General features: G+C 38.1%; 1 protein-coding gene across 5 annotated transcripts; it reads left to right on the top strand.

The window, feature by feature from the left end:
* Nucleotides 1-16: 16 nt before the first annotated feature.
* LOC107216990 (alpha-tocopherol transfer protein-like) lies at nucleotides 17-14,175 on the top strand. Of its 5 annotated transcripts, XM_015654335.2 has the most exons (9): nucleotides 17-173; nucleotides 268-408; nucleotides 2,725-2,836; nucleotides 3,829-4,152; nucleotides 6,613-6,726; nucleotides 11,838-12,357; nucleotides 12,429-12,523; nucleotides 13,334-13,648; nucleotides 13,711-14,175. In XM_015654335.2, the coding sequence occupies exons 3-9, from the start codon at nucleotides 2,822-2,824 to the stop codon at nucleotides 14,053-14,055; spliced, it is 1,728 nt and encodes a 575-aa protein (XP_015509821.2). In that variant the 5' UTR covers nucleotides 17-173; nucleotides 268-408; nucleotides 2,725-2,821; the 3' UTR covers nucleotides 14,056-14,175. The 5 variants fall into 5 exon arrangements, with proteins under 5 accessions (XP_015509821.2, XP_046596777.1, XP_046596776.1 ...); XM_046740821.1 differs by lacking the exons at nucleotides 17-173; nucleotides 268-408; nucleotides 2,725-2,836; nucleotides 3,829-4,152 and adding an exon at nucleotides 5,343-5,393; XM_046740820.1 differs by lacking the exons at nucleotides 17-173; nucleotides 268-408; nucleotides 2,725-2,836; nucleotides 3,829-4,152 and adding an exon at nucleotides 5,532-5,591.
* Nucleotides 14,176-14,570: the final 395 nt, after the last annotated feature.

Here is a 14,570-nt window from a genome sequence, read left to right as displayed (position 1 = left end):
CCGCGAAGCTATAAAACCGGATCGAAATTGCGTCAGTCCTGTTGTTCGTTGTTCGGCTCAATTCGCTCCAACCTTCCAGCAGGCGTTTCTTACGTACGTGACCTATGACTCGACCGGCGAATGTGGAGGGGGAGTTTGCCTCGGCCGTGAATCATCAGGCAAAGAAACCCGAGGTAAACTAGGTACTAGCATTTTTCCGTAATCGGTATAATTCTCGATCCCCGCTTTAGCCGCCATTTCATCGACACTTCTTGTTCTTCTGTTTAGGTGACTTACATTACGATCGGAAAATGCTCACGCGGAACATTCGTCTCCAATGGATGTGGACATCCATGATGGACATGCGATACTCCATTTCAACCAAAATTAGGAGCAATGGAAACCAACACTCTTGTTATATTATCAAAGGTGATGAAAAATAAAAAAAAATAACATTCGACGTAACGAATTTCTAGTTTTCTTTCATATTTTTTGCAGCATTTTCACACGTTTTCATAACATGATTACTGATTGTGGAAGTTTTAGTTAGTCGCATGTAATTGACAATAAAGATTTCTTTTCTTTTTTTTTTTTGTGTATCGACCTGTAAGAAATGTCCAATTAGTATTACACTGTTTACATATAATTTTTTACCTGCAATTAACACAGGTTAGAAAATATACAGTCCTTGGGAAGCTTAGGATCCTTAACCCCGTGAATGTTTTTTTCCGGTTTCGGTTTGCTCGTACGCAAAAATACAAAAATTGCGCTTATTTAAAATTGTGTCCTGTAAGGCAGGAAGTTTGGCACCGGGTAAAACACCTCCTCACCTCCTCACCACCGGTTAAATATCGTTAATTCTCGTATTTTGTTTCGTAGCTTCCTTCGCTCTGCTTCGATTTTCTTGACCGTGTTCGCGAGTTGGAGACTACAATGTTAAAAATGATTGTGAATTTACTACACATTTACTGTATCAAAGAGGTGTAAATTTATAAATTCAGTGCAGCAACGTAAATTACTATGCATTTGTTTGAAATTAACAATGAAAATTTTCGATTTTCCTAAAATTTATAGGAAAAACACAAAAAAGTAATTTGATTTCACTAAATTTTGTAGTAAATTTATTGTGTTTGTAAATTGAATACACAGCAATTTCATCTTGACAAGGTCACTTCTACTTGGTACCATATCGTATCATCGCGACTATCGTCGTTTTCTTCATCGTTTTCTGTTTCTTCTGGCGGGGGAACCTAAAACCATTTCGATTCAAATATCATTAAATCGAAAATAAACTTTGTTTGTTATTGGTAAAAATTTATTAATCAGGAATAGAAGTAGAAGTCGATCTATCGACCAGCCGGTATGGTTTTTAACGAGGTCGTGCTGTTCAAAATCAACATTTTTTTAATAATTTATTACAAGATGGTCGCACATCAAGTGTTCGTCATATTATTACGATCGTAAGCTACGGTGTTTGCTCCGGAAATGTGGAAAAAAGAAATTAAAATTATAAACATAAGCTTCGATATCAATGTTTTATTCCAAACTGGTTAAAAACGTCGGGAAAATTTAGTAGAATCGTTCAATTTTACTTAACGACGGTTTTTCTTTTTGAGAAAACTGTTTTCCACATAACAAAAAATTTTTCTCTCTGAATAGTCACTTCAGTATTGTTATTTGTTTGTTGATCAAAATCAATGTCTGTGTAATTTTGAAAAATTAGCTATTCAACAATACTGATGTAATAAAAGAAATCGCGGAGAATAATCTTCCGGGTAAAGCGACTGATTGCAAATTGAAATCGAACAAGTCTACTAATTTTTTCATCGTTTTAAAGCGTACAGGTTGTACGTTTCAAGTACAACCTTCTCAAGGCACAACGATTTAAATTCGATAAACCGATGAAAATGTATTCGAGACAATTTCGACTTTAAGACGATGTTTTTTTCCTGTATGCAGGTATTTTGTGCGCTCTGGAAAGTAATAAAAATTCCAAGGCAGAATGAATAACCTTGGATAAATTATGTAGACATACTTTGCTCGTAATTGATAAGGACCTCGACATTCACTTCATCGTTTATGCTAAATTAATTAATTGCAACAACGTATCAACTAGCGGCATTCCTATGGATATATAACGTAAATTTTTATTACCCGACATTACCTGCGTTAAAAACTTGAAATTTTCCGGAGCTTTCGTCCGAAAACTTATATTGATTACTTACAAACAATAATAGTAGTAGAGATATACTGAGGTAATTTAATATTCAAAACCGCTTGTCCCTATAATGCATATTGCTTTTAGAAACATGATTGTATGAATGGATTGAATTCAAAAGCGTCGAATAGGAATGGATATGGAACAAAAGTATTTGCAGTTAGTCGAATTATATTCGCTGTCGTGGATCAACGAGACAAGTGGTACCTACAAGATGTAGATTTGTGTAGTCTAAGAAACTTAATTAGTTTCTTTCAGTCGTAAAAAGTTTCTGGCAGAAGGCACATTCAGTTCATTCAATCATACGTATTCAACAATGGACAAGTTTAAATGGAAAAAATAAAAATCACTTAGTTTAACGAAATCAACTTGTTTAAGAAATCACACTTCTCATTATACTTCTTCTCCTTCTTCTTCTACTTTTTTTCATCTTCTTCGTATTATTCTGCCTCTTCTTCTTTCCCTACATACACTGTAGGTGGTCTCCGATGAACTGTTTAATCTCACCGCGACTACAATTTTTACAGCGCCGCATGGGAGGCAATGTACATGCAAAAACGTTTTATGCAAGTCTCTACTATAACGCCCTGAGAACCGCCACCTAGAGACGACGCTAAGAACACGATGACCAAGCACACTGTAAGTAAATTACCTTACAGTTATGATTTTATTGAACAAAAAAGTGATCACAACAATAATTTGGGTTATCGGGTGAAACCTAATTTATATACTATTATTATTATCGGTCTCAAGATACTGTTGTCATTATTATCTTCAAGATGTCATGGTTAATAATTTGAAGAATTTTTTGTGTATACACATATAGCTATAGAGCAGGGATTATAGGAAATCTTGAATGCTGCCTACGTCGATTTTACAGTTATTACAAAAAATAAACTGCATTATTGGGGCATGAAAAGTGCGCCGCTTGACCACTCAATCCGGACAGATGCTAAGAGAACTGCTACTTATTTCATAGTATGAAACATCGCGGAGTCGGTGAGTATACTTATTTGAATAATTGTTTAAATTTTCAAAGGGATTCGTTTTGCATATTGTAAGGGATTCGGCTTGGTGTGTCAACTGTACAAATTTTTTTCTCTTTAGTTTCAAATATTATTTCATATTTAATTTTTGCGACATTCGAATTGCGGACATTCTACTAAATGAAGCACGGGTTTGTTTTTTCTCAAATCAGAGCCGACATCAAGACGAATGCAACGACACATAACAGAGCTACTTTATTTTTTTCCAATTCGGAAAATATTACATATACACTGGAGGAGAGAGTTATTCGTTATTCGTACATATTTCCAATTTCATCAAAATTGATTTCATAATTTGCATACTTCGCTTTTACTTTACTTTTTCTAAATCTTCAGATCACAATAACCCTTCAACCTACATTTTATCCTGTCGAGAGACAGTTCGAAAGATTTACCCCGATTTTCATGATGACATAAGAATTCGTCATGTCATGAAACTTTCGGTTGGTGTATCGGTCGATTTGAACTGACCTAGCGTATTCTTGAAGGCTATGCGTGATACTGTTCATCAGATTTCGAAGCTCGTTAACCGAGGAGTTCGGCATCAGTGCCATACTGTTTAATTCCCAAAAACTGTTTTTATAGAAGCTAAACCTGAACATAAAGCCTGGCTGGAAAATCGGTATGGCGGGAAAAACCGAGGCTGGGAAATCCTCGCTGATCTCAGCGCTGTTTCATCTCACCGGAAATGGACTGGAGGGAGAAATTCTGCTGGACGGGATCGACGCGAAGTTGATTGGACTACACGAGTTGCGACCCCGGATTTCGATGATCCCTCAGGAGCCGATTCTGTTCTCAACGATTCTCCGTTACAACCCGGATCCTTTCGACCAGTATTCGGACACCCAGCTTTGGAACAGTCTGCGCGAAGTAGAACTTGGGAATGCGGTATCGTCCCTGAAATTTCAGGTCTGTAATTATTGTCGTGTCTCAATCAATTCGCCCGAGGCACTTACACTTACGTACTTGCGTAGTTGCACTAACTGCCCGTGTGACGTCATGAGTGTTTTGTGGCCATCGTGCAAGTAACGATGAATATGAAAGCACGCAAGCGCGTGTAATTGTTGCCTTGGGCAAATTGAGACAGGGCAAAAATCTCACACAACAATCACTCGAAATATTCTCATCGTCGTGTCTTTTTTTTTCCTCTTTTAGGAAATGATATCATTTATCTTCGACTTTGATTTATCTTTTATATTTACTTTTTTCTTCTTAATCTCCGCACACCCTTACCTATATTTAATGACCAATCGACTATTTATACATTCAAATTTGGCCGTTGCAATCAGTTAATACGATGACTCCGACGAATCGTTTCAGGTCATTGAACTTGCCCGCAACGTCTTGCAGAACGTGAGCAAGACGTGAGAGTCAAAAGACTGGGGGAAAAAAAAAAATCAAAACACGAATTCAAAGTATCGCAGTTAACGATACTGAAACAAAAATTTTTATTTCGTACACACATGATTGATTTCGAAAATTATCGTTACACCGCCGCGTGGAAAAAATTCGATTTGGCTGCGATTTCGGTACGTCATCACGTTTACTGAGATATGAAAATCCCCCAAATTTTAGACCTCTAATCCCTACCGTTTACGAAAAACACGTTGATGAACTTTTTACTTTTCTTCTATCGCGTGTTTTATTAATTACAGCCAAATAGAAAGTCTGACCTTGAAAGGAAAAAAAATTTTCCGTACCTCGTGGTGTACCGATAATTGTCGGAATCAGCCACATCCTGTACTTGAATAATATTAATCTAGATCGTTGAAGTTTAAAAATCATTACCGGCACATTGTAGTCGGGCAATTTACAACAAAAAAAAAAAAAAAAAAAGTAGAGAGGAAACAAAAAACTTGACCGTGTCCCGAATAAATGCATGTGTACGTACGCAGTGTATCATAACGGGAATATTTAAGATGAATTCGTAGTTATACACAGGTATCGAAATACCGTATCAACTTTACAGTCATTGTATCGAGCGCGAGTTATAATCTTATCGTTTGCTCAAACCGATTAGTCGTCTAATTTTCCGGTAACAAGGACAGGTACCGCTACCTGGCGTCGGTGCCGGTAACGAAAGTGAGAGTATCAGCTGGCGTGTCGGTGGTTGTATGTGGAATAAATACGAGTGCGGGATAATATTGCGGGTATACAGCTTGAGAGCGTGTAATGTCTGGAGGTCAGGTCACGAAGTCGAGTGTTGTTACCTGCAAAGCCGGCTTACCGGTCGCCCTCGCGATCGTTGTTCGTCAGACTTTCTCAAACTCGATATATGCGCGCGCATAGATACGTGCATACGTATGGGGCGTTCCGTGCCAAATCGAACGATCTCAACCCATACCATAGTAAGTTTTGTTGAAACTTTTTTTAAACTGGCGACAACGTTACTTTGACCCCGAATTAATTGGAAATGAAACGATCATCAATGACTTCGGTGTGACATGTATTCCAATAATTTTTCTAAAATTTTTTCTTTTGTTCTGATTATTTTGAGAATAGTCTCACGATGGAACGGTTTTTGAACCGTTAAAATTATTCAGAAAATGAAATTAATTTTTTTACCATTTTTCATTGTATGCCTACATCGATACGTTATCAAAATTTCCAAATGAATTTACGATAATCGTATTAATTTTTCTCAGATAATTGGCAAAGAACGATTGGTTAGAATAAATGATTTGATTTTTTTTTTTTTTATTATTCTTTCAAGCACGTCGGCGATTTCCAACGATTAAAATTTATAGCGTAGCTGTACAAGTTTTGGAAAAATCACTAACAATCAATTTCAATATCAATATAATTTTAACGCGTTCCTTCTTACAGTGTGAGAAATCTTTCACAATTTTTTTCCATTTGCCAGTATTTTAAACATCGATTCTTGTGAAACCAGAATATTTCATGTACTCAAAAATGTAGAGAAAAACTTTTTCAACGCAGGATAAACCTTAAAATGGAGAGGAACTGATAATAAAACTGTTGTGAAAATTTCAAAATTCTTGCAAAAATGTGTTGTTCACTTAAGAATCTTTGTACAATATTTGTAACTCAAGAGTGATTCGAGAAAAAGAATTTTCCCCATTGAACTTGGGGTCTTAGAGGATCATGAATTGGAAAAGTTTCACACGATTGAAAATGGTGAGGGGTGGGATTGGTTCATTTTGCATGGAATGCCCCGTATATACACCACGGTGCCTTTGTATATGGTCATGCACGTATACCATACGTATACGTATACAGGCGCAACAGCATTTTCACGCACACAAATAATTTCAGATCGCAATCACGGTTGGGTCTATATACCCGGCAGCATTCGCACGTCTATAATATGTATATCTATATAGTTTTCCATTCCGCTATGCGTTTTAGCTCGGCTACTATACCCAAACGGGTTGCCGTCGTGCAGTTCTCATCCTGGATTGTTGGAAGGTGAACGTGATCGGACGCCGGTTTCCTGGTTACATCTTTACTAGTATCCAAACCGTATGTACGTACCATTAACTTAAATAATAACCGTCCGTCCGTTCATGTTATTGTTCCGCATGTTCGTCTGCTTACCGACTAATGACTATTACATTTTGAATTATGACCACATCTTTAATCCGGTATCGCCGGTGATAAACGTCAGCATAAATTCTATAAAAGAACGACGCGAGTGTGAAAAAACACGTCGGAACACGTCTACAAGATATTTCGAAAAATTTAAACGCCAGTTAGACGTCGAGATATATTGTAAACGTCTGCTAGGTTTCTTTGGAAAATTTTCCGTCATTGTTTTTTTAAACTTTTTTTTTCACGATAGAACCAAGCCGTATTGAAGATTTGTCAAAGAGGTCTAGTATATCGAAAATAAAGTCTGAAAGACGTCTGGTATATCTGAAACGAAGTTTATAAACCGTCCAGTAAATCTACAACGAAGTTTACAAGACATACGTACGATAATTTCGAGAGTTTAGACGCCTGGAAGAACTCCAGATGAATCGTTCGTGAGAAGAATGAAAAATAGTAAAGCATTATACTATATATATATATATAGTTGTATATCCGAAATGACGTTTACAAGTCGTCTAAAAGTTGTGTGGATAATTATCTAGAAAATTTTCGGTGTTCAAGTTATATGTATAAATGACTATTATCTTCAATGATGACATGTTTGTCAATTTTCTGTGTCGGTACGTTACGGAAAGAAAAATATCAATATTTGTACGAACCCTCTTTTACACGGTTATAAAATTAATAATCATCTAGCAAGAAATTAAAATTGTTACGTCTATTTTCAAGACGTCTTCCGCACGCGATATATCGAATGACGTAAATAAATGTATATAATCTTATTCTTGGATTCTCATCATCTTTCTTTGCCTCTTTATACGTTGCTTCGTTGTCTGGTTTATTTTAGTCACGAAGTGAGAAAAAAAAAAAAATAAACGAATCATTCAAATATGCGAAAGAAATTAAAAAAGTGGTAGAATTAGCAAAGAAAAAAAAGAATTCAACCAAAACTTGTTGTCGAATTTAAAGCTGCTTATTCAATATATTTTAGAGGAGAAACACTGAGAGCGATTCCAAGAAGTTTCACTGAAACCGGTTCATATTTAGGGATCATGGTACTCAAAAATGTCTGTTTATGCGCTAAATCGGTCAACGACTCGACTATTGTGTAGTTTTTTGTCAAAACATCCTGTCGGACGTAGCAAAGAAAATAGGATTTGTGACTTCTTGATTCGCCTTCGGCACTTTACACTCGTCAAGAAATCCCTATGCTACACATGTTTCCTCACAAGACTTTTGGTTCCTCTGGACGAGTAGAATTTCTTACGATCATAAAATTTTTCGATCCCATTTGACCTTGACAATCAAGGTCAAGAGCAATTTTACGAATACATATCTTGCAAGATCTTCAACGATCTCGATCTGGAGAATCGTCTGGTCAAACGGCGACACATTACGTGTTTTACACTCTGTACAGTTCATAAACGAATAGTGAATGATAAAAAATTTCCAAATTTAAAGTCTTGTAAATGATTTAATTTTTCGGAAACGTTGTCAGAAACGATTTTACGTTTTCCAGAACATATTCATTTCTTATGGAATCACAAACGAATAATGCTTCAAAAAAATAGGACAAAACATGCCTGTAATATTATTGAAATATTAACCTATGTTACCTAACGATTAAGCAAGGATTTAGGACTCGAAAAACAAATTCAACAATAAATTATGCTGATCAATTTTATTAATTTTATATAAATTTCTTAAATTTCAGTTACATTTATATATTTCGCTTTTCTTCATAATGTTGATTTGTTTGTGTTTGAAAACATTTTATAATAATTTTGCTTTTATCAAATAATAATGTTTTTGCTCTTTATTCTTGTAAATAAATAAATTAAACTGCTTTATCAGAGTAACCCCTCCTTCAACAATGTCGTCAACAACGCACAGTAATGAGAACAAGTGTAAAGGCTTCTGATAATCGTTATTTAAATCCCAACATGAGGGGTTATATTTCAAAAAGTCAGTATTAATTCTGAATCGAGTGAAAAATCTTTCCGTATATTGCGTCTTTCATTCCGGTAACCTTTGGTTTTTCGAAGCACTGTTTGACTCTAGCTTCGTAAAAAATGAATATATTCTCGAAACCGTAAAATCGTTTCTAACAAATTAAAACGTTTCATTAACAACAGTTTAAATTTGGAAATTTGGAAAGTAAAACTTTCCACAAGACACAGTTGAATAACAAAAAGCGTAACGTGTTTTTGACCTGAAAATCGACCCGTTATAAATTGCATTTAACGATCGTAATACGAAATGAACATTATACACTGTAACAGCTTTGAACTGCGGAATATTATGTATTTCACGAAATTCTAACGATAAATTTTATGTTTGAAAATGATATAAATGATTCAAAAACGCACATTTTTTAGACCCGTGACCCTTAAATATGAAACGATTTCAATGAAACCTTCTGGAATTTCTCAAATTGCGTGTCTCTTCTATAACGTATTAAATAAGCAGTTTCGAATTTAACAACTAGATTGTTTTATTGGCACATTCTAATACGTATGTTGGTATAATAATTTAGAAGTTAACTAGCACCTCAATTCCATGTACCCAAGCTTTGTACTATTTCAACTTAGGGTGCAATTTCCAAAGGTTTCTGTAAGGTCGCAGCATGATTTCAGCTACGCAATTTCTGTATCTTCGTCTCTTTTTCTCTTTGTCTGCCACTCATAATTCGAGGAGATACGCTCGGGTAATATACGGACGAACAATAGGAGGAAGAGAATACGGTTCGATGTGCCACATGTTGAAACGATGCAGGTAAAAAATGTAATAAGAAACACGAGAAGAAGGAAGAACAGGGATATTTATCAACGGATTTCGCATCAAGATTACTTTCCATTCAAATCGATTTGATCGGTTGATCACTATTTCAGACAATACATGATAGTTAAAATATATTGTACGGTACCTGTTGCAATATGAAATATGAATACCACATTCTTTTACTTCTAATTTATTGCAATTCGCTAATTGTTAGTACCACAAATGTATTTTTTATCCATTTCATAACAACACAGATCCATTATTAACCGTAAATTCTTTCACTTTTTCGTATATCTATTTATAATTTCATCTTGTATTAGGCCACCGCACAAGACTTTGACCAGTACGAAGTAAGAGACACGTGTGGTATACGAGCTCCACCTCTTACATAACCGCAGAAAAAACTGCGTATTATCTATTACTCAACCTGGCATTATTTGGGTCAAAAGAGATCAAATAAACCAAATTCGAAATGTCAAAAATACTTCAAATATGAAAGTAAAAACACACAATGCCCAGTCGATAAAAACTACAGAACTCGCGCAAAGAGATAATTGGGAATTCAAAAATTTCCCTCAAATATTTATCATACGGTTCACGTAATAATTGTCGTGCATAAGTATATATTTTAAGACAATCACAGTTCAGACTAAAAAAAATCTAACACAGATCCCATTGTTTGAAATTTTTGTTCACCACGTACTCCGAATGAAACTTACGCAAGGAGAGAAAATATTCACTTTCTGTAAATTCGGCATTGTGAATGGGTACGAAATGTTATTGAAACGAAGAACGTATGATACAAATAGGGAATCAGTGAACAAAAAACAATAGTGAAAAAAAAAAAAAAGAAATAAGCATTTCGTTTTAGACCTCGAATTTCTGTAAGGAGCTACAGGGAATTTCGGAGAAAATAAAAGTGGCGTTAGAAACGCTAGGGATCTAATAACAAAGATTACACAATCGATTTTGAGGTCATCGTTTCCATTCGTACGAAGTGAATTGGAGCGGAATGGATGGGGCGGGGGGGTATACTTGTGCGGACAAAAGGCCTTCGAATACCCATACGCGTGTTTACACATGTGCTACAGAGGCCGCGGCGTTGCTGCACAGAAAAGGTGCGAACACGCAAGTGTTTCACGTATATTTACACGTGCGTATGTACAGTAAAAGACGTGCATTATATACGTGACTTGCGATTGTGAAAGTGGCAAACCACTCGGATGCAACAGGATGACCATGGCCAGGTTTCGTAATGCGAACTCAAAGCATCTGTGCCTCCTGTCTCGTGTCGTGTATCTAAAGGCCGCTGTATTTGTTCCTTGGTGATCCGCAGGATCGGTGTCGGTTAAAATTTCGGGGAGCACGAAAAATGTATTCGAAATATATGAATGGTAAAATTTTTATCAGGAAATAACCGTCAAGGTTGATAAAAAACTGAGTTTTTTTTTTTTTTAACATTAACAAATTCATTCAACAGTTATTATAACAACTTTGTGCGTGTGAGATTTTTCTCGTACCTACAGCTTTCAAATCTGCGCAATTAATAGAAATCACTATTTAATATTTCATCGTGAGAATCGAAAAGTAGGCTAATTATGTATTTCTGAAAACAATGGTTGTTAGTTTAATATTAATTAATTCACGTACAAAAATGAGAAACTGACTATGTAACAAGGAACAGACGTTTGAAATATTATTCAAAAACATACAGAGTACCGAATTTTCTTACTACACTGAGCTTAGTAAATAAAATCAGCACTTTTAATTTTGAGATTTTATTATAGTCTGCTTGATAAAAATATTAGGCAATATGGCAGCAGGTTAATTGGCGAAATATAAAATTGCTCAATTGATTTATGATGTATATTAGAAAAAAGGATACGGCGGCTGCTTCGTCGTGGGCTCAACGCGAAACTGCGGTCGTGACTTGAGGTGGCGGGTGAAAAAACAGAACAAAAAGACAAAAACGTGTGGGGGGAAAAGCAAGAAACGAAATGATAAAACAAGAGAACGAAAGAGACCAATTACTGCGCAACTCCATCGGCCTACAGTACGTCGGGCTGTACTTCAATCGTGACATGACTGTGGGTTTCAAGTCATCAAATAACTTTGTAATGGTGTTCGTGTCATGTGAATGTGGGTATGGATGAAACCGAGCCCCCCGCGTGTTCTCCGACAACACAACATGACACGGAATGGGGAGGGAGCCCGAATCCTGATCCATGGTATAGTCAAAGTGTCTGTCGGTATTTGCGCAGGAGGAATCAGCCGACGCGGTTCGCATCCAGGAGCTTCACGACCCGATAAACAAGAATAGCGAGAGGCTGCCCGAAGACGATTTCGAGAGGATCAAGATCGAGAGGGTGCGACCCAGCTATCCTGAGGACTTTAATCACCACAGACTGACTTCCAACCTCGTTGGAACGCGGAACTCAGAAAAACCGATTGGAAGCTCCGTAGATGACACGGAGTGCAGAAACGCGCTGAAGAACATCGATGCAGAGGGCTTAGTGATCGGTGGTGAAACTGATAAACCGTCGCCGTTTTCGCCGCAAATCGAATTCAGAAGTGAAGACCAAGAGGCAGGGAATTTTGGACCAAGCAGAAACGGTAGAAGAATGCCGGAGCCGAAGATCGAAAATGAGCCCGACGATGAAGAGGTGGCACTTGACCTGAGTGAACCGCCAGAAGAGGTGATGGAATATGCGAGAACCCAACTCGGGGAAACGGACGAGGTCAAATGCCTGACGATTGATGAACTCCGGGACATGATTTACGGTGCGTAAAAATTTTCACTTGTTGCAAAAGGAGTATATGCATGTCTTCGGTGTTTATTTTCGTGGTTTCAGAGAGAGGGGAGTGCACGCCACATCGGATGGACGATGCGTTTTTGATCCGGTTTCTTCGGGCACGTCGCTTCAACGTAAACAAGGCGCATAGGCTGGTGAGTTCACTTAAGAAAATATTGAAGCATATCAAATGGTGGGTGCCAGAGTTTGGACTAGGCGTCTCACGGTACTAAAAGTTCATAGATGCCATTGCGGTTTATTTCAATCTAACGATTATGCAAGGAAGTTTAATACTTGTGGTCATAATCTGTGCAATCAGAGCGCAAGTTTCTTTTTAAGCAATCGTCCGGTCAACGTGATACTCAATCAAACAGCCAGCTAGCCGGCCGGCTTGCCAGCCAAACGGTCGGTTCTTTCCTAACAAGTGACAGCAGACACGAATGAATGCACATAATTAAACCCAACCTAGACAGGTTTCATGCGTGTTACGAGACACTCTACTCGATCTGAGGCATAATTTTTCAGTGCTGTAAGCCGAGTACCGAGTGAGCTAACCGTGTCTGACTAGATTTCTATTTATCTGTGTGCGTTGCCACCCTATGCACATGAAGTAAAGAGTAACGATGGCCCGCGACGGCGTTGCTGGGATTTTACTGTGCCAAGGCGTTATGCAAAACGGTCATACACTTCAGGATGCTTTTAATACCTCTGTTTGATCGGTTATGGGCTGCGCAATCTTTATGCGTAGCCTCAGCTGTTCCATGTCGAAAATGGATTCCGTTGTAAAATATTGCGTAAAACGAATTTGCCAGACTATTTATCGTGGCAAATATCACAAACTGAGATCAACGAACATTTTAAGAACTCATGAATATTCACGAACTAGCATTTAGTAGTTTCGTAAGACCGGGAAAAGGTTCGTTACTCACGGTGAGGACGATATACTCAATGACAGTGATCAACAGGTGGTAAACTACTACAACTTCAAGGATGACCATCCGGATATTCACCGTGGTCTGAATCCCTTAGAAATGCGGCACATTGGCGACGATGACATAATGACGGTGCCTGCCTACCGGACGCAGTGCGGTCGACGGATGATGATATTCAGGATCGGGAACTGGGACCCCAGGAAGTACTCTATAATCGAGATTTTCAAGGCGACGGTGGTAGTTCTGGAGCTTGGCGTACTGGAACCAAGAGCCCAGATCCTCGGTGGTGTCGTTATATTCGATTTGGAAGGTCTGGCAATGGCTCACGCATGGACAGTGACGCCGCAGGTGAGATACCCGCGACTTAAAATGGTTCACGGCGATTTATAACATTCCGAATTGTTCTCCAGATAGCGAGCATGGTTTTGGCCCTGATGGTGACTTCGTTTCCCATAAAATCCCACGCCATTCACATCCTGCATCAGTCCTGGGTGTTCGACGCTATATTCGCGGTCTTTAAGCCACTCCTGGACTCCAGGATGAGGGACAAGATCTTCTTTCACGGGTCGGACATGGAAAGTCTGCACAGACACGTGGTCCCAACATCACTGCCGAAAAAATACGGTGGTACCAGAAACGAACTTCCCTACTACAAATGGATCGACTCGCTGAGTAAGAACCCGACGATTGTTAAGGAGATGCAGCTGCTTGGCTACATTGCGTCTGAGGAAATAATAAAGAATCTCGAGACGTAGCCTACCGTCCAAGTATATCCTGCAAAATCAAAATACCCACACATACCGTACACATTTTTTATGTTTATATACAAATTTGGGTCAGAAACACAGCAAATAAATGTTGATTGTAGCATCCCATTTCCGTTCCGTGTTGAGTATCTTATATGTATGCAGCGGATCATGCGGAGTATAGTTTACGTTCGGCGTACACCTCGGTATCCATTGGAATGCCGTGATCATTTTTAATCGCACTTTAGCGCGTGCCGTTTACAATTGCATCAGCAAACAACTTGCGACTTTAAAGCGATAGCTCGGTGTCGGTAAGCGAACACCGTCGGACGTTCCGCTCTTCGGTCTATCCAGCAAGAGTAGCAGCAGCATCAACCGCAGCAGCCTAGTTAAACACACAAGCTCATAATATACACTTGCTGGTTACCGAGTAAGGGGCCGGTGTCTCGGATTCTAAATTTAGCCCAGCGACCAGACGTCCATGACTGCGACTAAAACGACGAAGTGTGAATTTGCCGAGCGGA

The sequence above is a fragment of the Neodiprion lecontei genome, chromosome 5 (genome assembly GCF_021901455.1).
Source record: "Neodiprion lecontei isolate iyNeoLeco1 chromosome 5, iyNeoLeco1.1, whole genome shotgun sequence".
Taxonomy (NCBI): Eukaryota; Metazoa; Arthropoda; class Insecta; order Hymenoptera; family Diprionidae; genus Neodiprion; species Neodiprion lecontei.
This window is presented reverse-complemented; position numbering and strand designations above follow the sequence as displayed.